This window comes from Catharus ustulatus, chromosome 3 (assembly GCF_009819885.2).
Source record: "Catharus ustulatus isolate bCatUst1 chromosome 3, bCatUst1.pri.v2, whole genome shotgun sequence".
NCBI lineage: Eukaryota > Metazoa > Chordata > Aves > Passeriformes > Turdidae > Catharus > Catharus ustulatus.
Window position 1 is genome coordinate 7,212,184 of NC_046223.1, and position 25,915 is coordinate 7,238,098.

The window sequence follows — 25,915 nt, forward strand, 5'->3', positions numbered from 1 at the left end:
TGGGGCAGGAAACACTAGGTTCCCACACTTGAGAGCTGAGTATTCAGAGCCTGTTTTAGACAGGATCTTTGCCCTCATGAGAAGCAGCAGCCATAGTTTCCACCTATGTGGGAGCAGGGAGCCTTCTCCCCCAAGCAGGATATTACCTGCAAGACAAACTGAGTGCACCTCTTGAGGTCTAATTCCTCCCAAGCCCAGAAACAACCTAGCACTTTTTCCTTCCTTTTCAAACTTTTTTTTTGCTGGCACAAATATGCATATGATTCTCTGTCTCACCAAACACAGTGCAATAGACTGACACTGCTCTCCCTAAAATTTATTTCCAAAGCAAGTGTCCATCATTTCTGTCATATTTCAGGCAGAAGCAAAGGAGAATGTCCCTTTGCCAGTGTGGTCCTTGCAGCACCAAATCACACTGATATCTACCACACATTTAAGAGCTGATGTCACTAGTACAGTACAAGGCATAGGACAGCTCCTGCTTGAAGCCAGCTCCAAATGAGAAGTGCTGAGCATGTAAGAGAACTTGCATCAAGAATGGAGCAGTGTGGTGCCAAGTATTGAAGTAAGAATTCTAGAAAGACAACTTACCCAAAAAGGCAAATTTGATGCCTGTAAATATGCTTCAATAAGAATTTTGGATGAACTCTGAAGGTACTGATTTTTTCTGGGGTAGACGTCCTCAAATTTCCATGTCTCTATCAGAATGTATTTTTTATCATAAGCCAGTAATAAATGAAAGGTCTTGGAGGTAGACATCATGGAAGTGAGATTTTAGCTTCACTGACCTAAAAGTCAGTGAAGTAATTTAAAATGAAGTCTTAAATCTCCTGGAAGAAAATTGTTAATACTCAGAATTCTGAATAATATTATATAATTAACTTTTCAGCAGAGAACACCCTCTTGGCACTAACCATGTCCTTTCTGATACATCAGAGACTGAAGAGCATGGTCCTTCCTGTGCCAACTGTCTTTTCGAATAAACAAGAGGCCCTCCCCCTTCATCTCCACATCCCTAATAATATTAATAGAACATGAAAATATTAATGCTAGTAGACAAGGTCTTTCATAAAGCACATAAATTAATTCATTCACTCTAGCTCATTAGCTTAATCGTCAACCTTTTTACAATGTAACTGATTAACATTTTCATTGTTCTTCCTTGTTTGTTCCTTAGACTATTGCTTCTTTGGGGATCAAAAGACCTCTGAATGCATAAGCTCAACAAATATCCCTGCACAACTGTACAATAGGAACTGTTAAAAGAGATAACTAAGTAAGGGCTATCACAGCTCATGCTTCAAAGACTGCAGGAAACAACCCTTTAAGAATCATTTTTATTTTTATGTTTAACGTGATTATACACATTCATGAGTCCAACAAGATTTGCACTGTGACATTAAAGATACAGTACAATAACATTCAACATGAGGTACTTCATATATTTATATATATATGTCCTTTATAAATAATGCTGTAAGCCTGCTAAGGTCAAACACTGCTTCTGCACAAATGGGTGCTGGGACCTGAAGTGAGCTGAGTTCATCACAACAAAAAAAAACCAAAACCCAAAACAGTTCAGTGCAATAAGTGTGTAGAAATTAAAATGTTTACTTAAATACTATTTAAAATATGCAGAAAGTATATTACATTATACTCTCTTATCACAGATTCCTCTCACCAGCAAATCAAAGACACAAGTAGCAAAGACAGCCAGGAACAGTCTAGACAGAATCTGCGAGATGATTTCTTATCAAAATTATGTTTACATTCCAGGCTGATGTGGCTGATGCTTGCAAAATGTCAATCAATGTATTCAAGCTTGGGTGCTTCTGCTAAACCAAGCAAATCCACATTCAGACACCTACCGAAGTGCCCTGATGTCCCAAGGTGAGTGGGACATCCTGACATCCCAGTGCTTGTTAGCATCATAAGGGGCTCAGAAGGGAGTTGTGCTGTGACCATCAAAAGCTGTTTTGGGTGCCTTTGTGTGATCACCCATACTGGAAACCTCTCCCTGCACCAGCTCCTAAAACCTGGAATGGACTCAGAGGAATAAAGCTAGAGGTTGCTTTCATCCTACTTTGTCAAAAAATACTTCATGAAAAGAATTAAATAAGAACAATAACTAAATAACAACTCGTTTTCTACACATTAGAGCTACAGAGTGTTCTGATCTCTGAACTTCTCTTCCAGCCAGTGAACGTAGATTTATTTACAGGTAAGTCAAAACAAATAATAAATTAAAAGTGAGAACCCAAGACTAGTTAAACCAATGCAATACTCTCTGACTTGTCCCACCAGCTGTGGCACCTTTTTTTCTTACCAAATAAATGGGAATGCAGCTCGCTACCACAACCAACCTGTCAATCTGCTCATCACTCAGGGTAATTACATCTGCATCAGCCCCTTGCTGTAGGAAAACTTAATCAGCTGATTAGCATCTTTCTCTGCTTTGAAATGTATCTAAATAAATGGAACGGCTGCTCAGATGTTGTCTAAAAGTAAGTGACTGTTACCTCATCACAATCTCAGATTCCTTTTTACGATCTCTTCAGTGGCTCTTTCTCCTCTCCATTTCTACTCTTGTCTACTTTCAGCTGCAGATCCAAATATAAATAAAGCTGCAGGTCTTTTTAAATCTCTCCCTGGGAGTTTTCCATTGAGCATTCTGTTTAGATTTCACAAACAGTCTGGATTATGTACATCTGTTACAAAAAACAAAACATTTTTCCATGTATTTTCAGGGTATTTACATTTCAGAAAGAGTGCTGCTTACACACACATGTATGTATGTAAACAAAACATTAAATAAAAAGGCATAAATCCTGTGGGGTACTTTTTTACCTGGCTGTCCTTTTATTACCTAGAGAGGTCTGGGCTTTGCCATAAAGTGTTTGATGACTACACTCCAGTTTTCCTTACTTCAGATGGTATTTTGGACACTGCAAAGATGTATTTTGGCAATTTCCAATGGCCAGGGGCCAGGAGTCCAACAGTCAAGCAACACTTAGAGCTACAGTATTAAGCCGGTAAGAAATCGTATGAGAAAAACATTTTTATTACAGAACTGACAAGTGAATTTAGGGCTATGCTACACTAATGTGTTCATATACTGTAACATTAATCTTCAGCCAGTCTAAAGAATCTTTTGGTCCTCTCATTTTGTTAAAAGGTAAACAGAACCCACTTTGGAGGCGAAGCAAGAATGAGATGCTTTACAATGTGCAGTGTAGCCTTTGAGGAACAACTGTCCCCGTGCAGTGATGAAGGATTTTCTCGCACAGTACCTGTAGTTCTTATTTATACTGGTTTCCTTCCCCGATACAAGGAGTATCCCTCATACTTTTGCAAAAATGATACAGTCATGCAATAGGAAGTTTGGGGGAAAAAAACTCAGGCAAGGAAAGGGTTCTGTACTACATCATTCTCTGACTGATGTGTAGCCATAAGCAATTGCAAGAGCTCCAACAAAAACCCATTAGAGGAGACTTCCTCCCCCTCATTGCTATCTGATGGTATACACTAAGTGTAATACGACCCAAGTTGGGAATCTTCTGTCTTTGTCTACATTTCAATTGGTAATAAAAAGGAAAAAAAAATCTCACATTACAGAAAAATATCCAAGTCAAGATTAATACATTCTTTTGTTCCTCTAAAATCTGCCTCTACCACATTTAGGAAGAAGAAAAAAATCCACCTAAAACATATAAAAAATTATCCCGCAACAGATGATTGACATAAATTCCCATTTATTTAGCAAGGGTTCAAAGAAATAGCATTCAAAGAGCAGATCAACTCCAATGTAGCAAAACCTGGACCATGGGAATAGAGTTTCAAGAGCTGCATACACAATTTGAATACGTGCAAGTACTTTCTTGCCTTTAAGGTGAGATTCCTAGAAAATGGACTCCAAGGGTAACTTGCCAAGCCCACATCCCTTCCTCACTGTGGACACATCCATGCACTGGGGACATGGCCAGTAAGCCAAGGAGCCTCCTGGAAGATGCTTCCTTCTCCCCATCTTCCCCTGGAGCCATCCCAAACAGTTGGCTCCAGGACAATCTGACAGGATGAAGGTTTAAACTTGAGCTTTTTCTACTTATAACTGAATTACTTCTTTCAGCCCCCATGGTCAAAAGCAGCTTGATTTACTGGAATCTCTAAAGTTTGCAGAGCAGACAGCACAGAGAGTTATAAAACAAGGCTCTTCATTTTCTATCCCTACTGCCCCAATACAAGCAGAAAGCAGAAAATGGAGAAAGAGAAAATGGATCAATGAAGATAGTGTTCAGTGAGACACGAGAGGGGGGCATCCTCTGGTGATTCACAAGTGCATCAAAGAAAGGGTCAGCATCACCAGCAAACAGGCATCCCTCTTAAAAAGCCTTTAAAACTCGTTTCTAAGAGCTTCCAGTTTAAATATTACACTTAATCACCAATGATGCCACATGTACAGCAAGCGAGGAACTCGCCCACAGTGTTTAGTTACATGTTCCCTGTACTGATCACACATCTGCAGATAAAAAGCTAAGTGTCAGCAGGCCTGAAGCAAACAGGTTCTTCATAGCAAAATGCTCTGTACCCACACGGTCCCATTCAAGCGTAAAATATGAGTTCAGGAATTTGTCCTCCCTGTACCCCTGTGCCATTTGTACTGTCCGAGGAGCACTGAAACTGAACAGTCACCTTCCCACACTGAACTTCTGTCATTCCTTCTTGCCCAAAATAGCTGAGTTCATTCCCATCCAGAATCACGCTCGCTGTGTAAAAGGTGTCGGGTTCGATCTGCACGGGATATTCAAACCACACAGGAAAAGTGTTACTAGAGCCATCTGAGAAGTATTTACTCAAGTTCTGGCCCAGGATAACTCCTTGTCTCTTCAGTTCAATCTTGGCACTGTACTCAGCCGAGCCGCAGCTGGAGCCGTAGAGCCCAAAGCCAGCAATGAACACTCTCTTATCGACAGCGAACTGGATGCTGTCACAGCGGCCCCGGTAGCGCCACTGGTTACTGCGGTAGGCGCACGACTGGAAGCGGTGGCAGCGCTGAGGGACGAGCCCTTTGCGGGGTTTGCTGACAAACTGCAGCTCCGGCTTCTTGGCGGCCGTGTACCAGAGGAAGATGTCGTTGGTTTCATTGAGGGTCAGGATGCCAGACTGGGCAGCGCCATTGGCGAAGTCGTCAAGGGCCATGGTGGGGATGCGGATCAGGTAGAGAGCCTTGCCCAGCACCTTGCGCTTGTTCTCTATGGTGGCAGTCAGCTCCTGGCGCTGGCACTCCACTTCAGCCCAGTTCAGAGCTGCCTCAAATACAACAATTTCTTTGGCGTTCAGAGTCTCCCTTCGGAGAATGCTTTCAAGTGTCTGAAAATCAATGTCACAGAAGCCCTCAGACTTCAAAGCGAGCTCGGCTTGGGCATCAATCACTTCCCAGCAGCGCTGGGTCAGGTCAGGCTCCTCGAACAAGCAGCTCTGGGAGAGCAGCACGCAGGCATTCTTTGCACTCAGGCTTGTCTCGAGGAAGTTGACGCAGGCACGGGCCAGGTGAGGGACAATGTACTTCTTGGCAGCATAAAGAGTGGCCAGGACGGTGTCTGCAGCCAAATCGATCTCATCACAGTAGATGTACCTGAAACAAAGCACAAGGGTGTAATGCTGCTGTTTAATGCAACACCAAACTCATCCAAAGCCATCAACAAAGAATATTTAAATGGCTCCACATTAAAAGAAAGCAGTGCTTTGGGGAGTACTGATTAAGCCCAGCAAGAAAGTACAAAAAACATTCAGCACTTATGTTAAGACCAGGGAAGAGAATGGGCTTAAATCTAAGGTGAATTCAACTTTCCATGTGGGGTGGGTGCTATGAGACAATGGTTTAAAAACTGTGGCCCCTGCAGCTCTGTGCTCCTTCCACTCAGGCCTTGGTTCCCACGCAGGAGTTCCTGCAGGGCTGCCTCACTCAGCTATCACAGGAGCCTGGAACATGTGTTATCAAGAGTCCCTGGACTGCATGAGCCCTGATGGTGAACTGTGGTTTACTGAGATTTACACAAACACAAGTTTGTAGAGAGTAACTACGTAATCTAAGAAGAGAAATGCTATTCAACTACATCGGGTGCTATGCATTTCTGTAACTACTGGGTTGGGTTCTTTACTGAGGTGGCTTTTTTGTTTGGGCTTATGGTTTTGGTTGGTTTTTTCCAAGGGTAATGAAGCATATAGGAAATGGAAGATTTTCAGGTTTTTAATGCTCACAACATCCTAACTCAACTAGAACAGCATTTTCACTCAGTCTCACTGCATAAGGATGAAAAAAGCTTTACTGCTATGGTAGTGTGGTGGAAGAGATGAAGGTGAAATTCTATTTAGGTGACTAATCTGCTGGGATTCATTGCTCAGAGAAATGAAGCATTGTACAGTTTGTTCTTTTCAGTATCTCATGCTTCAGGGCCCCATTTGCAGCTGGTGAATGCAGTGTGCTAAAACCACGCCAAATGCAATTTCACTCTTCACAGGGATAAGCAAATCTTGATGGTTATGGCTGATAAAAGTGTCTTCCTCCAGAAAAGCTAAAGTTGTATGCAGCCCTGTACTAATCAAAATTTTCAAGTTAGCAGGATTCCCTACACAATGAGTTTTCTGCAGAACAGATGTGCCTATAAAGAGGAACTAGCATCTACACTGGTCTGATTATAGTTGTAAATAACCATTTGTATTTTTGCAGCTGTAAGTTAGTATCCTCCATGCCACACTTAGAAAACACGCACAGACTGCTCCAGCAATATAAAATGTAAACGTTACAGAGAAAAAGGAAACTTAAATAGAGCCAAGGCTATTTTTAGTCTTTACTACTTGGTTTCAGTTTGAGAAACTAAAGAACCCATCTGTATATCAGTGGTAACAGGCTTAGCTCCTTTACCACCCAAAAAATTCAAATTTCAATTAATGTTTTTATGATTCTCCTTGTTGCTCTCCAACTCTTGCCTCCCTTCTATTACTTCTCTTTGCCTGCTAGTACAGCAGAGAATGATGACATCTGTTTTAAATAGAAATAGTACAAAAGTTGCTATTTTAATATTCCTGAAAATAAAGAACTAATATCACTGATGTACAGCAGACACAGCACAGATCAGCTGTCAGCAGCACTCCACACCTCTCCCTCTGCCAGTGCACCTCAGCTCTCGTCTGCAAGGACTGATACTCCAGTTTCACCCTGTTCTTAAACACAGGATTCTGCCAGACCACAGGGTTTGATGGTTTAGTAACACATTCATGGGATGAGATGAGATCACAGTTCTAACTTGAACAGTTGAGACTGAGATAAGATATAATACATTAATGCACCAATTCAGTTTGGCAGCCAGACTATGAGTTTAACCCTGTTTTTAAAACTCTGCAGAACAGTCAAAGCAGTTTTACTGGGACAATAACTAATGTCTACCAGTCATGGTGTTTCCTATGATACACCTGGCAATACCTCGTTTATCGTCAGAATTCCCACTGTGTAATAAAACACACAAAATATTTATGCCATCAGAATTCATTGGTCCAGGGGAAAAAAAATAATAAAACCAGCAAGAGGTCAAATCCAAAAAACCCAAGCTAAATGTATTTTCTGACAAAGTTTATGATGCAGAAAGAAGTGTATGAAGGATAGGCTGCTTTGGCATAGCTTAAGTCTTTTCCTCTGTAGCAACAGAGCCTCGTGCCATCCATGCACGGCTCACAGCAGTTGCAGGAAGCACTCACAGGGATGGTTTCCCAGAGTGAGAAGAGTGAAGGGTATGGTGGTTCCCCCTGAGCTCCACATGCAGTGGATCCTGTGATTAGGAGATGCTGCACTGCTGAGCACCATCCCTGTGCCTTCCCTGCACCACCATGGCTGCACCATCTCGGTGTCCACAGCCTCAGGGAAGGCAGCACTGGCAAGGTTACCTCAACAGCCACATAGACCACAAACTTTTTCTGGTCTTTTGGGTTTTTTTCAATAAAAGCTGAGAAGGGGAAGGCTGCCATGGTTCTGGCCATGCTCTCATAGTTAGTTTCCTAATGCCACAGGCTAAATAATATGACAAGACCTAGATGTCCATATTGAGACTGTTTTCTAGGCTTGCTTTCTGCACACATTTCTTAATGATAAATTCAGAAAGCATTCAGGTTTTACACAGCACATCATGTTTAGCCACAGTGAAAAGAAAAAGGGGCTGGAAGAATCCAAGTGTTTTGTATTTGTGATTTGCAAAATTCAGCATAAAAGTAAAGCATAAGTCTGAGATCTGCCACAAAATCAAAAAGACCCAAAGCAAAGATCCATAACACACCTCCCTACATAATGTCATATCTTAACTTTATATTCCAAGTCTACAGAACATCTGTGGAGCTCTCCTGGCAGTTACTGATATTTGCACAGAACATTCCTGATGTTGATGATAACCTATAAAAACTCTATATGCAACTTTGAATGTTCATCTATGGTGCCATGAAAAAATGAAAAAGAAACTGTTCTGTAATCACAAGCTAATCAAAACAATCTATGAAATACAATAAATTGCTAGCTAGTGATTATATCATTACATGCAAGAAAACCTGCAGCATATTAAAGGGATCACTATCAGATACTGATGTATTTTCTGTATAGGAAAGTAATGGCGTTTATTTAAGCTGAAAGAAAAAAAAAACCAACAAAAACTCAAAGCCATAGCATTTCTGTGATAGGGTATTTCTCTTTGATAATCAGAGTTTATAGACACATTCAAGGACAATTCAGCAGGGAAGCTGCTTCATTATGCCCATTTAGGAAAACAGAGTATTTCTTATGCAGTTTGCAAGAAGAAAAATTACGATCATGTAAACTGACTCATTTTCCTTGTTAGATAAAACCCCCTATTCATGTAAACAGCCTTTTTATCACTTTCCAAAGACATCAATATGATACATGAGAAGAAATTTATTTTTCAGAGGCTATACTGAATAACTTAGGGTCATTTTTCTAAGACAAAACCTGCGTACTGCAGGTATATAAAAGAGGTGGAACAATGTCTATCTACAAACCCAGCAATTTACTGGGTCTGGTGGCGGGGGGGGGGGGCTTTGTGTATGCATATTTAACCTTTCTCTATGCTTGCAAAGTAGAACAGTTGGTTTGGGGTTTTTTGTTACAGCTGACAAATCTTTTTAGTAACTCCACTCCTTTGTGTAACGTGTAGTGACAAATCAGATCGATAGGCATTACAGTACACAATGTGCCCAAAGATCCCCTGTCAAAGTCATTATTTACAACTGCCTACATTAGTTTAATACGTGTGTGCCTGGAAGTGTGGGGGGAGAGCAAAATGAGGTGGAAGTTCAAAACGCAAAAAGAGGAATACTTCAAGATTTCTTTCTGTTTATATGAAAGTCTAATACTTCAGCTATGACATTGGCAGTGTGTGTATACACCAAGCAGGAACAAATATCCAGCAGATGAACGATGCTTACTTCAGCATTGCAAGAAAAGCAGCAGGCTCAACATCTGGTATACGGATTTCATCTTTGTCCTCAGCCAGCTCTCCGTAAAACATCGCATGGAATACAGAGCTCCCAACAGCCAGGACATACTGTTGAGAAAGGGAAATCTTATTTCATGCTTTGAACTGAAAACACTGCCAACACAAACAATGTGGGAGAGCCACTCTCAGCATACTGGGCTGCACTGACAGGCTCTACAGACACACTTCAGTAGGAAATGAAGTCCAAGTTAAGAACAAATTACACGTTTTTCTTGTATTTTACTCTCCTGGGCATAGATGCATTAGCTACTGGAAAACACTCATCTCCACACAGAAGTTAACTATTTCTAGGAAATCTCAAGAGCAGTATTCATCAACAGCACAAAGCAGTATTCCTAACTTTACTGCCTTAGCCCAAAAAATGTGCTGTTTAACTGAAAACACAGAGAGAAGCCAGGGGCAGATTATCCCACTGTATGTGGCCTTTTCAAGCACAGGCTGCTGCCTCCCATGCTGTGTCCCGCTGTAACCGTGGGAGCTCTCTCCAGCTCTCCCCACCCGAGTGCATCGTGCAGCTGTTGCTTACTTTGTGTCCTGGCAGCCGTTGGGTCCCACCTGGTGGCCCGACCACAAAATGAACATCTGCCATCAAGTCATTGTTGAACATCACTGCATTTCTACAAATAGAGGTAGCACATTAATTTGTGGCACTCAGGAACTCTCTCTGCATGATCTAGACCCAAGAAATCAGATTTTTTAACAACTTCAAATTGCTTGTTAGCAAAGAGAAGCAGGTCACACTCTGCTTCAAGTTACTTTACACATCACTGCACAAATATCCCAGAGAAAATACCAAGGAGGAATAAGTGTGTGTGGTGTGTGTGTGTGCGTGCAACAAAACAAACTTCCAAACTTCTGAGAACTTTCCAAGAAGTGGAAATCAAAGTCCAGCACATGTATCACTGAAAATCCCCACTGAGGTCTAAAAGGAAATGTTTATGGGTATGCTGCAGCTTTCAGTAACATTTTTATTAACTCAAACAAATGCACTGACTGGAAAAGAGACATTAAAATAGTTTTCCATTACCAAAATTCTTATTTCACACACATATACAGGGAGGAAAAAAGTACAAACAAATAAAATAGAACTGTGTTTTCTTCAGCAAATAAATGCATTCTGGACATTTTGCTACTTTTCACCTCTCCATTCAAACACCAAAAGAACTGCCCTGAACTTACCTCTCTCTGATGGTTGGATAAAGTCCTTGCCAATTAGGTGCAGGAATAGTGTTGTTGTTATTGAGATTTTGCTGATGGTACTGCTGGACAGCAGTTGTATTAGTGTTAGCTGGTTTCTTTCGGGGAAAAATATCAGCAGCCATCTTCTTCTTCTTTTTGGTCTTCAAGGTAATGATTTCATAGCAAACTGGAGGCAATTTGCTGTTGCTACTGCTGCTGCTATTTCCTTTCTTAGAGCTCTTCTTAGACCTGTTCTTGACCGTCTCTGGAAGCATCAAGAAGAAGGTGAGACATTTCATGTTCTTTCCTTTCTCATCTACCATGAGTATACCCGTGTGTAAAGCTCAGCAGCCTAACTAGCTAGGAACATTTAGGAATGTGCATGGAAGCTGTTACACCTAAAGCAGCAGAGCTGAGAGTTTGCTCCTTCTCCAGCAAGACAAGGTCACCTTCCCAGCGCACCGAGTGAGAAACTGAGTTAAGTTTGATCCAGTACTTGAATCGTTAAATACACCCCCATTATTCCCGCCAACTTGCTTTCTTCCCAGCTTTCCCGATCAGGAGCCTAGCAGCGCTACACCCAGGCAGAGGGCAGCAGGAGCGCACGGTGGCAGTGCCAGGCTGCCGGCGAGATCAAGTTGTGCGGGAAGAGAAGGGAAGGGATAGGAAGGAGCGGGACTGGCAGCCGTGCGGCCGGAGCCAATGGCTGCAGCCCCCGAGCGCGATTGGGCTCGCACACAGTGACACCTATTGTAGCCTGCGCCGCTCCCCGTTAAAGCCGCAGCAGCGCTCCCGCAGCTCCCACGCAGCCGGCGGCAGTTCGGGAATACGCGGCACACGCCGCTCTCCTGGGTGTGTGTGTGAGCTCTCCGCGGTGCCGCTCCGATTGTCGCAGGCGGAGCAGTGAGAAGCTGAAATCAGGTAGAAAGATCTTATCTGAGTCTACTGCCGTGGGAGCTGTTTCTACGGGCGTTCGATATTAGCACAGATTCCTCTGCCTCCAGCATTCCCACAAATCCCTACTGTAAGAATTGCTCAGCGAGTGTGCGACAGATATCAGAACCGAATTAAAGCCATCAAGCATCAGCACAGACAGCCATGCAGCCAAACAATCCCCTTCAGCGCAGCTTCCACTCCTGTGTAACACGAACAGGGATGAGGTCACAGCTTCAGCTTTAACTCCTTCTGCTTCCCGACAACATAACAGCCTCTGACAGGGGTTGGGTTCCAAATCACTAAGCAGTGCTAATGGAGCCAGCTTATAGAAAACTTATTCATATTAAAACAAACCAGAATTAATGTATTTAATCAATATTTCAAAGCATTAAATGAAAAGGTCTGAATGATTTAGACAATCTCAGGCAAAAATCACTCCCCGAGATGCAAATACAGTCCGATTTTATTCACAAAAACTTTCTGAAATAAACAGGATATAAGCCATGGCAACCAAACCATTTAAATAGGAAAGAAGTCTAATTTTTAGCCATTAGTTTACTCAGAACTTAAATTTAGATCAGATTTCTTTGACAGCAGGTCAAGTGTATAGAAAAACCATCTAGAAAGCATAGCCAGGGAAACAAAAAACACTCGGTATGAGGTGTCAAACATATCACACCTTAAAATACTGGGGAGCAGACAATTAAAACATGATTTCATAATTACTTTCAGTTTTACAGGAAAAAAACCCCTCTACTTTCAAAGCTGATTTAGCCACATTTTGCCTTGATTAGTTTTGCTGGACAGGAGTACAGCAGGGAAATTAAAGTGATAAAAGGTTGGTGAAGAAATCTTGCTGAAGCCCCTGGAAGAAATCTGCCACTGATTCAAACAAATATTACTCAGGCTATTTATTCCATCTCCATCCCAGCTGCTTGAATCACAGCTGTGGCTGTGAAACACACATTCAGAATGTCCTTAAGCTGAGAGTGTGCAGGTATTTCAGAGATGACTAGGTTTCCTTGGGAGATGCTCCACACACACTCATTGCACACCCCGGCCATCTGGAGCTTTGCTGCAGTGCTTGGGGATGATGCCATTCCCAGACGCATCCGTCCGCTCTGTCTGCAGGCACTGCTCATGGAAGGGGGAACAGAGGGAGATGTGTCCATGCCTCAGCTGCTACATTTCACAATCCAAAATCTCTTTGACTGCTGGTTTAAAGGAAGATGGTGGGTTACGCCTGAAAGGCAGAGACACATTCCTAAATACAGTGAAGGGAGGTTATGTACAGTAATTTCACGATTATAAGCCGCACCACTTTCACTAAAATTTTGGTCCGAACCCAAAGTGCAGCTTATAATCAGGTGCGGCTTATATATGGACAAAGGATGAAAAGTTGCTGTTTTAGTTTGGAGGACAGGTGTCTGCTGAGAAAGGCAGGAGCTTCTCTTTGAAATGGAGAATGTAAACCCCCTCCCTCCAAATTATTATAATTTTGAAATCAAGGGGCTTTCAGGCAAAAATATGGGAATTAGGAATAGCATTTTTTTGCTAGGGAAATTAAAATAGAAATACAGTACTACAAAGAAACAAACTCCAAACTCTGACAAAGTCAGAGTACAACCTGACACCCCGTCAGGCAGGGTGTTGGTAGCAGTTTGTTTAAATGGTGGCTGTAGTCCTTTTGTAGTGACAGATGTGATTCAGTTGGAGCAGTGCTCCTGTACAAGGTGCAGTTTCCCTCTGGAGGTCCAATGGTGATGTGGAGAAATCCGGTTTTCCTCTGGAGTCCAGTGGAGAAAGGGGCTCCCTTAGTGTCCCAAAACCTCTGTTTTATCTTGGTAAGAAATGTTGGGCCCTTCCCCCTGGCTGGAGCAACTTCCAATGGGATGCAGTAATTTTATCAGTCCCACAGTGGGACTCAATGGGCCATTAGCAGAACATGACTCTCTGGAGGAAGGATGGGTTGTGAAAAGATAAAGAACAATGCCCCGCCTGGTTTCAATGGATGGCCCATTAGCAGAGTATCTCCCATGGAGACAAGGATCACTGCCCCCACCCTCAACAGATGGTGATAGAACAGATACCTTTTCTCACACTCTGTATTGTAACATTCGGCTCATAATCAGGTGCGGCTTATAATCATGAAATTACTGTAACTTCCAAAGAAATTATTTCTAGCAGCCTTTTCTTTTGTCCTCCCAACTTTTTCTTTTTTATCTGCAACAGATTGATTAGAGAGGGAAACAAAAAACCTAAACCATATTGGACTGTAGAGAGGGAAAGAAGGGGTAAAGGAGAAGAAACTCACCCCACAGATGAGAACTTATAACTGGTCACAGCTGAGTTTATAACAGGAACACAGCAGGTATTCCCAGCATAGATTTTAAGGTTTTTTTTCTTCTTCTTATGTAAATTTCCAGCCCTTCCAGTTACAAAAATAATCTTTTTGCCACTGCACAGGACAAACATTTCAAAAGGAAGAACTCTTAAAAAAACCTCTTAAAGATACAGAAAACCACAGACTCCAGAAAATCTGGTTCTTAGCACTGTAGTTGGCAGGAGGCTAAAGAGAGCAGGGTTGAGAGATTTGACTGTTGTTCCACAAATCCATTTTATAGACTCTCAAAGTATATAAAAATCAAGGTCTCTGCGCATTTCTTCAAACCAATGACCAGGACAAATCCAAAGATTCTACACACACCAGATAAGGTCACTGGGAGGCTACAGGAGATAAAGAGAATGAGGGACAGACTGACCAGTTTACTCCATGTGGGAAAGACAGATCATAAACGTGAATCCACAGGAATCCACCAACATTTGAGTTCTGAACACACCACACATGCACAGCACGTTGTGCTTTCTGGGAAAGGAGAAAGAAGCTGCAGCTGAGGCATGTTCTGCCCAAACTCAGGAGTCACAGACCCTAGTAGATGAGAACTATCTGCATGACAGGATAAAAATCTGGTCCAGTAAATAAAAAGCCAAACTGCCATCACTGCCTGCCCTAATCCACCCACCAAAACTCAGTCTGCTCTAACTGGAAAATAGCACTGAATCCAAATCCATTTCATAGAATTCCTATGAAAAACTACAAACCTCTTACAAGTTCACACCACCTTCCACTGCACTTCATCACCTCAAGAACTAAGTCTCATAAACTTCTCATTAGATGGATGTGAAATGGGAAAAACAACCCCCAAAGAATTAGTGCTCCCTGTTCTTTCTGTTTTGGCAGCAGCATCCATTTATTTTCATATAGCTGTGTTTTGTTCTTTTACTATACAAATACTGTTAATGAATTTAGAAATCAATACACTGACAGTCAGTAAAAACAACCTAGGAACTGCTGCCTATTGAAAGACCAGTCAAAATTCCCAGTTTAGATCAATCTGTCCCAACAAGAGGATCAAGGAAATTGCCTTCTCTGACCCATAGATCTATCCATTTCTGAAATCTTGTTACAATGTGTTCCTAATCTTCTTCAGCAAGTCTCATTTTTCTTCATTAATTACATACTAACAGAACTAAACTTGATATATACAGCTGAGAAAAAGGGAAATACAGTTCTTCACAGGCACATTAATTTTTATTTTACAAGCAAAGTAGTCAGACTGGAAATATTTCAATTTAAAGGGTGTAGGATGTTTTGCACATCTCTCATTTACAGGCCTGTTCCCCATGTAGTAGCATGAGCTAGACAATTCTATAAAAACCAGGCTTTCATCAAGATTCCCAGTTCTTACAACCACATCATGAATACAGGAAAGAATTCTTAGCAGCTTAACATTGTTTAAATTCTGATTTTCTCCCTACAAGGAAACCAATTTCAGAAGACACATCTTGATTAAACAAATAAATACACAATGTTACTGCTTAACAAACCTATCTGTCTGTCCACTGTCCGCTTTCATTGAATTTAACTTGAAGCACTCATTTAAAAAGGGAATACACATGTTCAGAAAGTAACTAAACAAACAGAAAGCCTCAATAAACCCAACCCACACAGCTGCAGCGCCTTGTTGTGTTTACCTATCTATGAATTATTTAGTCACTTGGAAGAGTCCTTCCCAATCACCATTCTAACCCTTCTGTTTGTGAAAACAAATTTGAAAAGGGGACTGATAGCTCTACCCTTCATTTCCTCAAGTTAAAAAATGCATTGCATTGGACAAAAAACTTCCCATCTCCTCTTTCTTAAGTTTCTTATTGGCAGCACTGGAAGAAACCAAGATGGAATCTACTTCTGTTTGCTGCATGGAAACATGGAAAAGCTGGCAATGAAGTCTTACCCAGTGAGGTCTTCTAGGGGAAAAAAAGAAAAAAAAAAAAAAAGACAAGGAAAAAAAAAAAGACAACCAAAAGCAAGAAGAAAGATGGGCCAAATTGTAAAGACTCTCAAAAAAGCCAGAATAGAAGCTAAAAAATAGCATTTACATCCCAGAATAGCCAAGAGCTATGAAAGAGTAGAATTGCATCTTAAACCAAAAGTAGAAACTTCAAAACCAAGTCCAAAATAGTCAAACTGTATTTTTCCATAGAACTGATCCTATACTAGTAACATATTTGTTACCAAATATTTGAACTGTTTATGAGGATTTAAACATTTTGCACAACATTGTCCACTAAGACAGCTTTTACTTGTTTTTATTAAATGCCCTTAATGCTTTAAAGAAAACAAAAGTGTAAAGTCCAGAGCAGCCTAGTCAAAAGGTAAACACTTACTTACATAAAACAGAAACCTAAAGAACGAGTATTCACAACTATTTTTTACTCCTGTAGTATTTGTTAGCATACAGACTGGCATTTGTTTTTAATCTACCAAAACAGCCGTTCTATTAAATCTTTATAATGTCATTTTTTGTAACCGTAAAATACTTTTTTTGGGTTTTTTTTAAAAAGCAATATCCATTTTGAGACAAAGCAATCAAAACACAACATTTGAGATTAATATCTACTCCTGTTTTCTTGTAAATAAATGTGCACTTTCTTTGTATGGATTTCAAGTCACTTTCCAGTAACCTGTCCTTATCTCAAAATGCAACACCTATTCTCATTTTTTCCTGTTACTTTTCTTGCTCCGCTGCTTAAAGTCTGCAATTTAACTTCAGAGAGAGATTGAATAACTTAATATTTATGCCCCAAACACTTTGTTATGCTGGGGTTTTCTTTCTTTTAAAGGTTTTGTTCCCTGACGGACCAAAATAAATACAGCTAATGTATCAGAGTGAGAAAAAAAATGTTCAAAATTTTCTTGTATTTTCAATTCTGATTTGAAGACCATGCCTGTTGCAGGAATGACAGTCCATAGAAACCACAACTGTAGCAAGGATGTTAACATCTAAACAACCTGCAGTGAACAATATAGTTGATCCCATTACAGTGAATTACCTCACAGACATTCTCTTCTGGGCATATGGTACAAAATCATGTCAAATGCTGCATTACAACATAAAATGTATGATTTTACATATTCCCCAATATCATAGTTTGGGAGCTGCAGGAAGAAAATGTTCCAGAGCAAAATTTGCAATGCATTCTATGGTCATTAAATTGTTTCTTGATAGTTCAAAGTAAAACCAAGAATTATAAATGAACTCTGTGAAGAGAAAACCTCACCGAAATGATAATTCAAGGTTACAGGAGATAAACTGTTTTGCTACTAATTTAAAAGAGACAAATTATGCATTTGTTCCCCATCGTGGCTACTCAAGCTTGCCCATTTCATTTCATGAAGAGCTTTACTCTTGACAGTCTTTGGGGACAAAAAATAACTTCTTTCTTAGTGGCTGCTATTTATTTATTTATAAACATGGTAGTGCAAACCTGAAAGCACTCAATCCTTTTTCTAAGGCAAAGGTCAACTTTAATTCTACTCTGCCTCTTACCAAAACTGACTTACAAATGAAAGATCAGATAGCTCAGGAAATTGGTAATGAGATACAGTGGTTTTCTTCTCTAGGTCACTAATTCTAAATTGACCAAGGTCAACAGTAATCAAAAGTCATTAGCATTTAATGATCCTCCAGTGCCCTGTGAGAAAGAAGCTAGTGATCTCAGTGCACTTCAGAAAAACCACCACTACAATCAGCACTCACATGCTGCCTGTTTCAAGGGAGAGGTCAGATCAGATGACTACAGACAGAACTTCCAATCTTGCAGACAGATCTCGCCTCTGTAGACAAACCTTTTACTAATTTTAACTTGGCTCACAAACCATTATTTTCAAACTGAATAGTTAAATTAATAGAGGCTCTCAACAAGAGTAAGGAAAACGGGACTTTGGAAAGCTTGGTTAGATGCTGTAATGCACAGGTCTATCATGGAAAACCACATCATGCCAATCCATAGTTTTACACCTAGGCAAGGTTAGGGAACATGCAGCTTAAAACCCAGAGCAGATCAGCAACCTGTGTGCTTACAGCAGAGCACCACAGCTGGCAGCATTCAGTGTGTTAAATAGGAAAAGCCTGGTACAGCTTCTTGTTCCCACTGCATTTCAAATTACAGAAGAGGAAAATCATACCAGTGAAGGAGGAACAGGTCATTGGCAAACCAAGCCTTTGATAAGAAATACATTCTCAGCCACAGTGACTCTCGCTTCTCAAAAGTGAGAATTAAAACCAATGAGTGATTTTACATTTGTCTACTAACCCCAACTTTTAGATATGAGAGACCTATTGCTGCTAACCTGAGCCTAATCCAAATAATTCAAGGAATGGAGCCAGGCATCACATCCACTAAACTGCACTGTCCTGAATGACTCTCCCTTTGCCACACATCAGAAGCTGTGGCTCTGGTTACTTGTCCTTAACTGATTCCAGACTCTCCCAGCACACACAGCCTGCTGGAATCCACATGGAGATAAACATACTACCAAAATTTTTTCCTATCCACTGCTTCAGAAAATCAGATATATTTTCCTTTGCTGCAAATAGTTCAGTCACACTTGCCTTCCTTAGCAGTCAGTTATGCTTCAGTCTTTCCACCAGCTTCTCCTCCTCTTTACAAGTGAATGGCAGCTACTGCACCATCATGAATTTTCAAGAACAACACATACATACTGCTCAAATTCTGGTTTCAGAATATAATTTTGTGCATTAGGATGTGTTTGCCTATCAGTGTTAGGCTATCTTAAATGTTCTTCTTCACAGTAACTGTGACACATCAGAACTGCAGTAGAGAAAGAAACTAAGGAAGGGGCAAGTAATCAAACAGAACAGCATCATTAAGGGACTGTACAAGACAAACATAAACACCCATTAGTTTTATGTATTATGAACCTTTATATAGTATGAAAACCTTTATTTTTTCTTGGTATAAACGGGGTAGCATCACTTTGGTCTTCTAGAAACATAAAGAGCTCTAAAGAATCCTCACACCTCTCAGACAAGCAAACATGTCACCTGCCTGAAGAGCTGCTTTCATTTCATACTCTCAGAGAACCCTTGCAACTGAGCAGAGACACAGCTCTAACCCCAGAGAATGTAGTTTTGAAAGAAAATTGCTCCTTTAAATTGCTTTGGATGTGAAGAGGGGAAAGCATAGCTAGGGTGGTTATGGAGTGTAACCGGTACATAAATATCCTGTCACAGAAGGATGTTATCAACAAGTCATTCAGCCTGGTATTGAAGTGGTACATGATCCTCTAGTGAAATATTTATCCAGGATATCAGGTAATCTTCGAGTACAGGTGACAGGGCTGGACAAGGTCATGTCTCAAGTTATCTTCCAAATCTGTTTGTTGCTGGTCCTCACCTCACACAGCCAGGACAGAGAGCAGATACAGACTGCCAATCTGCTCCCCAGTGTTTTAAAATGCAAACACTTTCCAGACATCGGACTTGCTTGGTTTTCACAGCAGCTTGCTGAAATACCAAACTCAGAGTGGGCAGCAGGATCAGAAAACAAATGAGCCAGGCCCCAAAAATGGGAAGTTCACAAATTTGATGAAGTGATGTCTTACTTAAGCTCCCCACCTCAGTTCTCTGACACACACATAAAAATGTTTTTGTAACCAAGGCAGGGTATTGAAATTCAACTTAATGGCAAAAAACATAACTCATGACAACTTCCACCACAAAAAGATGAAATCTTTTCCTTCTGGGATTCCTATCTCTTACTTCCTTCTTGTGCCTCATCTATCAGCCCTTTGAGATAGAAACTGCTTCTTTATCACTCAGTTAAGTGCCTCACAAAACAGAGATTCCACACCACCTCAGGTACCTGAACATCTGTGTCCTAGTTTGTTGTAACCCAAGACAATCTGTAAAAGAGAACAGCCAGCCAAGCCTGAGGAGTTACCAGAGACAGTATCAAGGCAGAATTATTTTGAATTATCAGAGAAAGCTAATACTGGGAATAAAAAATATTCTGCTGCAAACAAGTTTCTACAACAGGTGATCTAAATTTCTTCTGACACCGTAACACATGGCCTACCATCATCAGACCTCTGTTTTAAGTGAGGCTACCCTAGCACTGCTGCTTTCATTGTAACTGCTTGGTAAATTTAGAAAACAAAAATTTGCTCACAAGCTCCAACAAGCAAGTGGCCAAAACATAAAAATTGCTGTTTTAACTTGCACTGTTTTCCCCCAGCCTTGAAGGGCAAGCTAAATGAATCCCATGTTGCTTCTGGAAGGTGTTTCCTCTGGGGCAGAGCTGAGGATCACTGGCAGGGAAACACAAGGGAAGTTATTGTGCAGTTAGCTGTAGAGTACTTACTGTGGAGGATTTAAAAGGGAAAAAAAACAAAAAAAGGAAGTACTGCAGTCGACATTCAACTTTGGCAATCCTGCAGAACTTACTTCAAATGAAGGCCCTAAGAGATTTGATTTGAAAAGCTAAATTCCCCAGTAAATCCCAGATACCGTGCAGTGTGACATCCTACACATACAATCCATAAGAAATGGTGAGACAATAAAAGCTATTTTGAGTCTAACTCTGGTATAAAAGTTTAAACAATACAAAATAAAGTTTTGTAACCCAGCGCCACTTCTCTACAAAAAAATAATAAAACCAAAAAACCAGAAAATTAAAAGAAAAAAAAACAGGGTAGATTAAAATACAACACACACATCACATGCTGAAAACAAAGTACATTGAGGACTAATTACATAGCAAAAAAACCTGCACCAGCACTTCTCAGATGAGACAGCCTGTTGAATTAGGCATGTTAGCAACCACAGTTTAGGAACACTTAGGTATCTTAACTTCAATTCAAACTTTTCCTCGAACTCACAACAGCCCTCAATAACTCCCTCCCGTTCTAAAATGCTTCAGCACTAGTTCACAGGTCTCCAAACAAGCACGAATGGTGAATTGTGGAGGCGTGGGCGTTTCGATGAAAGAAAGAGACAGGTACATCAGGAAGTTCGGCCAACAGCGTGGGGAAGGGAGGAGGAATTTATGCCAAACCGGCTGCGACTATTAATTGTGCCTCCGGGAAGTCTACCGAATTAATGCTTGAAGTACTCCTTTTACAAAAGCAGCTTTACTTCAAGCAGGAGAGAAGCACCAAAGCCCAACTTTTGGGTTGCCTCCCGGTGGAAGCTCCAGCCAGGAGCTCCCGCTCCATGGGGTCACCACCATGGAACCGCGAACCCACTCCTGTGCTGCTGCTGCACAAAGGGCGACCGAGGGGACACCGCCACCCGCCTGCAGACACACACACAGAGACTCCGAGCAGGCAGAGGCCGTGCCGGGGAGCTCCGCTCGGCTCCTCACCGCCCGCCGGCGCTCAGGTGCGGCCGCCCCGCCCCTCACGGCGGCGGCTCCGCGGGGCGCGGGGTGCGCCTTCCCCGCCGCAGCCCGGCGGGGGGGCGAGATCCGCCGCCGCTTCCCGGGGGGGCGCGGGTGATCCCCTCACGGGTGTCCCCCTCACGAACGATTCCCCGCATGGATGTCTCCCCTCACGGGTGATTCCCCTCGCGCGCCCCCCACCCCGCACTGACCTGAGGGCGCTCCCGGGGCGGTGCGCGCGGCCCCTCCTCGCGCCGGCGCGCGCGCGGCCCCGCCCCGCGGGGGGAGCGCGCGCGCGGCCCCGCCCCTCCCGCCCCGGCCACGCCCCCGCTTGGGGGTTTGGGTTTTCCTCCCCAAAAACCTCTTTTTAAAACAAAATAAATCAGAAATTATTATTATTATTTAAAATTAGGAATCCCATTAAAGTTCAAGCATGGTCATGGCTTATCACAATCAAACCTATTTGAGGATTTGCCCTCTTAAGAAGAAAAGTGATGTGTTTTTCTGTGCATGCACCAATATCTCTGAAGTAGAGAGGTCACCCTTCCCTTTAAATAGAAGCTTTGTTAGATTAAAAGTTACAAGGAAAAATAATTGGTAGCTGAAATCTTTGCGCTTGTTCATCCACTGTTATTTGCAACTTCCAAGCAAAAATAAAAACAAAAAACAAAACAAAAAAAATCCCACCAAACCCCCCCAAACGAACAAACAAAACAAAAACTGAACAACCTCCAAAGCCAGCAGCTTACTGGAGAAACTCCTCAGGCTGCAGCAGCAACAGGCAGCCAGAGGGGAATAAACACCCACCCTTCCCCCTCAGGGTTATTTGTTTTTTCCCCAAAAAAATTCCGTCTCACAAAAAGAGATCAATGCCATACATCCTTCCTTGCCGGAGCTCTTGCCGTCTTGCTGCTCTTAGGGTGTCCAGGATAAAAAAAAAAAAAAAAAACGCAAAACACCAACAAAAAAATCAACCCCCAACACCAAAACTTTTTTTTTTTTCCGAGCTGCTGAAAAAATAATGGAGAGGGATGGAGCATTTTCAGGACCAGCACCCAAGATTATACAGAAACTTCATAAATAAGATATTTCTCATAATGCTAGTGCATGTAGCCACGTGGGAAATTAAAATGCATTACTAGCATTTATTTTTAAAAGCATAGCAAAAGGCTTTCCTTGATGCTCTAGGGCAAGTTTGAGTTTGGGGGTTTTTTTTAAAGTTTTATTATTATTTTCCCTCTGAAGAAACAATTATTTCTGAAATTGGTGCTGTGTTCCAGCTTTAGTCTCCCATGAACAATCATCGCCTATATTGTATACACATTATTCTAGCAAATACCTTCACAATGTGAAATTAGGCTTATCTGTGGATAATCAGCACTTTGCTTTTCCCATTTTAATATTTTAGCTATTTTAGAGATGAAACCAAAGAGCAACAATAATGACTACACACACGCACACACACTCACTTTATAGCTGTTATGGATTTTACCGGCAAAGAACACACTTTAAATTACAGTGTGTAAATGATCATTTAATTGGGACTTGAGAAGCCAACAAAATGTTGCCTGAAGTGAACTTAAACACGCTGGAGGGAAACACTGCAATTTTCCATCATTTTTGCAAACTGAAGCTTTTGCAATGGGGATCATTTAGATGGGCAAGTTGTGGGGAGAAGCCTTTTCCTAGAGAAGCTTATTCTGTAGCCTGAATTCAAAATCCCATAGTAGGAAAACATATTGTGGCATTAATTCCAACATGCACCAGAAGTTAAAAGGTGAAGAACCTTTGGAACCGGATAATCTTTAAGGTCCCTTCCAACTCAAGCTTTCTGTGGTTCTATGATTTTTCTGCATATGCACTTCTGATTGAGAGGCAATCAGGGGTAGCCGGATTGGGGGCTCCACTCAAAAACATTTGTTTTAATTTTTTTGGGGCTCTTCCTGCATTTCCAGCCCAGTTTTTTTGGCTGTGCCCAGTGGTTTGGACCATGACTACCTAGCTTCTCCCAAAGAGCCCTGGTTTAATACCAGTATCAATATGGAATTGCTGTCACCACCACCCTGTCTGGGTTAAACACACCTCACTGCCTTTCTCAGAGATGTCTTTAGTTCCATACACTGCAGCCTGCTGACAAATTTCAGCTCAATTCCAGAGCAAATGAGCCACCAGATAAGCCAGACCTGGCCAGAGCTTCAGCACTGGGGCACCAAACCATCTTCCAACAGAGGAGTTAAGTACCAAGCTCATGGTGCTGCTGTGTTTGATCTCTCCTTGTGCTCTCACCCTCCAGGGTGCTGCATGTATAGAATGGATATATCGAACCTGTGGAAAACAGCTCATGAGGAAGCCCAGGAGCAGCTGCAGAGAAGTCCTTTGGGACACTCCTTCATAGCTTTGGGCTCTTGTCTCATCCCAGCCCATGTTTCTGGACAAGATCCAGCACTGCCTATGGCAAACCAAGGGCTGCACTAGCAGGGAAGGTAAAACTCAACCAGCTGCATGTTGGGGAGAGCTGCTCAAAGGATTTTAGCAGGTGTTTCCAGAGCCATTTAGCTGGGATAGGTTCTGCTCCGTGGTGGTGGTGAAAAAAGCCAAGCATTTGCACTGAGTGACATCCAGACTCATCTATTCTTGTGTCAGGGGTCTATTTTCCAGGTATTGAGCAGTGCTTTCCAAAGACTTACTAAATTTGAAAAACTGTTTAAATATTCATTTTCCGGTTGAACTTGCATGCTGGGTAGGTTCTTCCAAGTGCTCCAGGGTATAATTAGTTCCTCCAAAAGCATCTTCCTTCCTACCAGACACTTTGCTAACGCTGACCGCGCTTCCCCTGCACATCTCCCCTCCTCCCCAGCCTCTTAAAGCTTTGCTGAATTTCTGTGCAACAGCCTGCCACAAAGGTTATCATCTTATGTTTAATAGTGGGGAAAAAGACAGCACACGAGATTTACTGCAAATGGAAGCCATTACTGGAGCAGTTATCAAATGAAAGAACAATATAATAATATCTAGTCATAAAGATATGAAGAGTTGCCTGTCAAAGGCAAACACCTGACTTGCAAAATTATCCTGTGCAGCTGCTGGAAGCTTTTGGCAGGCAGAGTGAGATCCTTACAGCATATGGTTCAGCACCCAGGTGTTTTGCAGATATATAGGCTAGAAACTGGGCACCCAAACTGGGACCAGCTGGAGGGAGATGCATGGACACAGGACATTTGCATAAAGCAGAGCCAGGGGGATCAGCTCAGTGCATATCAAATATCCACAGTGGGGTTATGACATCCCCTGGGTTGATTCAGGCATCTCAAAGCCAAATCTGTTATCTCCAGCTCCATTGAGTCTGCTGACCCCAATTTTCTGGTTAAGTATTAACTAACTAATAGCAGATAGTGTTGAATTTTGTCTGCCCCTTGACCCGTAAGGTCAGGTCACACACTTTGACAGGCTATGAAAGTGCAGCTAGAAGAAGCTGATGTCCAGTCTGGTGCATTGACACAGATGATTTTCATCATCTTTCTTGGTCCTGCCCTCCTGCCAAGAGCTGGGGCAGAAACCTTTTCAGGCTTAACCAGTCATTAGCCTTTCCAAAATGAAAATACATGGACAAGTGGGTACCAGTGTTCATCACAAGTGCTATGTTAGCAGAGGGATGTTGGCTCCTATGGGAGTACTGACATCTCCTATCAAGGACTGTCCAACCTCTCTCACTACACACACTCAGCTCTTTCTTCATCCCCAAAAATACCACTTACTTTCAGCAGCACAGTCAGTTGTCACCGACTGTTTCCTATTCCATCAGACACAGTTTCTGTATCAAGCTCCTAGACTCCACTACAAGAGCTTGTGCTTCTCCTGCAGCCTTTATAGCTGGAATTTGTCATCCCTAGGCTCCAGGTGCAACACTCCAGGTGCTTTTTAATCTTTTTTCATCTGCCTCAGGAGGGTTGGTGATACCTGTGGCAGCCAGAGGTGCTGCCTCTCTATTTTGGTGTCTTTTTGCCTCTCACCTTTTGGTGTCTGGGGATGAAAGTGTTGGCCACTGTGACTTGTTGAACAGTTGCAGACATAGAAAAAAACCTGGCAGGAGCTGTCCCAGTGCTGGCTGCTGATGCAGATGGTCAGCTTAGCCTGACCACAGAGAAAATCCCATCACAACCTTTCTAGCAATATTTGCTTTTAGACAGCATGAAGATTGATTGCTGCTGTCTTTAGCCAAAGCTAGAGAGCTTGAGAAAGTGCTGAAGTCCCTGTAGAAATTTCAGGAGCATCTGCACTTCTCTAACATGCCAGGCTAAGGTGTTTGGTGAAAGTCAAAGGGTCCAAAACCAAAAAAAGCTGCTTTTCAGCACTGTCTTTTGGAGACAGAGGTCAAAGGCTGTCTCAGAGGGAGTCTTTATGTCCCCAGAGACTAAAAAGCATGGAGGAAAGCTTCCCTTAACTTGAAACTTTGCCTCAACCATCCAAACTACAGAGAGACACCATTGTATGAATGCCAGGTGAAC

The 25,915-nt window shown here is 42.0% G+C and overlaps 1 protein-coding gene across 4 annotated transcripts; it reads right to left on the reverse strand.

Moving 5' to 3' along the window:
- Positions 1-1,323: 1,323 nt before the first annotated feature.
- On the reverse strand, positions 1,324-21,668 carry BTBD3 (BTB domain containing 3). 4 transcript variants are annotated; one of them, XM_033054898.1, is made up of 5 exons: positions 21,623-21,668; positions 10,731-10,995; positions 10,078-10,168; positions 9,481-9,599; positions 1,324-5,632 (listed from the first exon to the last, which is right to left on the reverse strand). In XM_033054898.1, the coding sequence occupies exons 2-5, from the start codon at positions 10,871-10,873 to the stop codon at positions 4,600-4,602; spliced, it is 1,386 nt and encodes a 461-aa protein (XP_032910789.1). In that variant the 5' UTR covers positions 10,874-10,995; positions 21,623-21,668; the 3' UTR covers positions 1,324-4,599. The 4 variants fall into 4 exon arrangements, with proteins under 4 accessions (XP_032910789.1, XP_032910787.1, XP_032910786.1 ...); XM_033054896.2 differs by lacking the exon at positions 21,623-21,668 and adding an exon at positions 11,478-12,043; XM_033054895.1 differs by lacking the exon at positions 21,623-21,668 and having other exon boundaries at positions 10,731-11,471.
- Between the last annotated feature and the right edge of the window lie 4,247 nt (positions 21,669-25,915).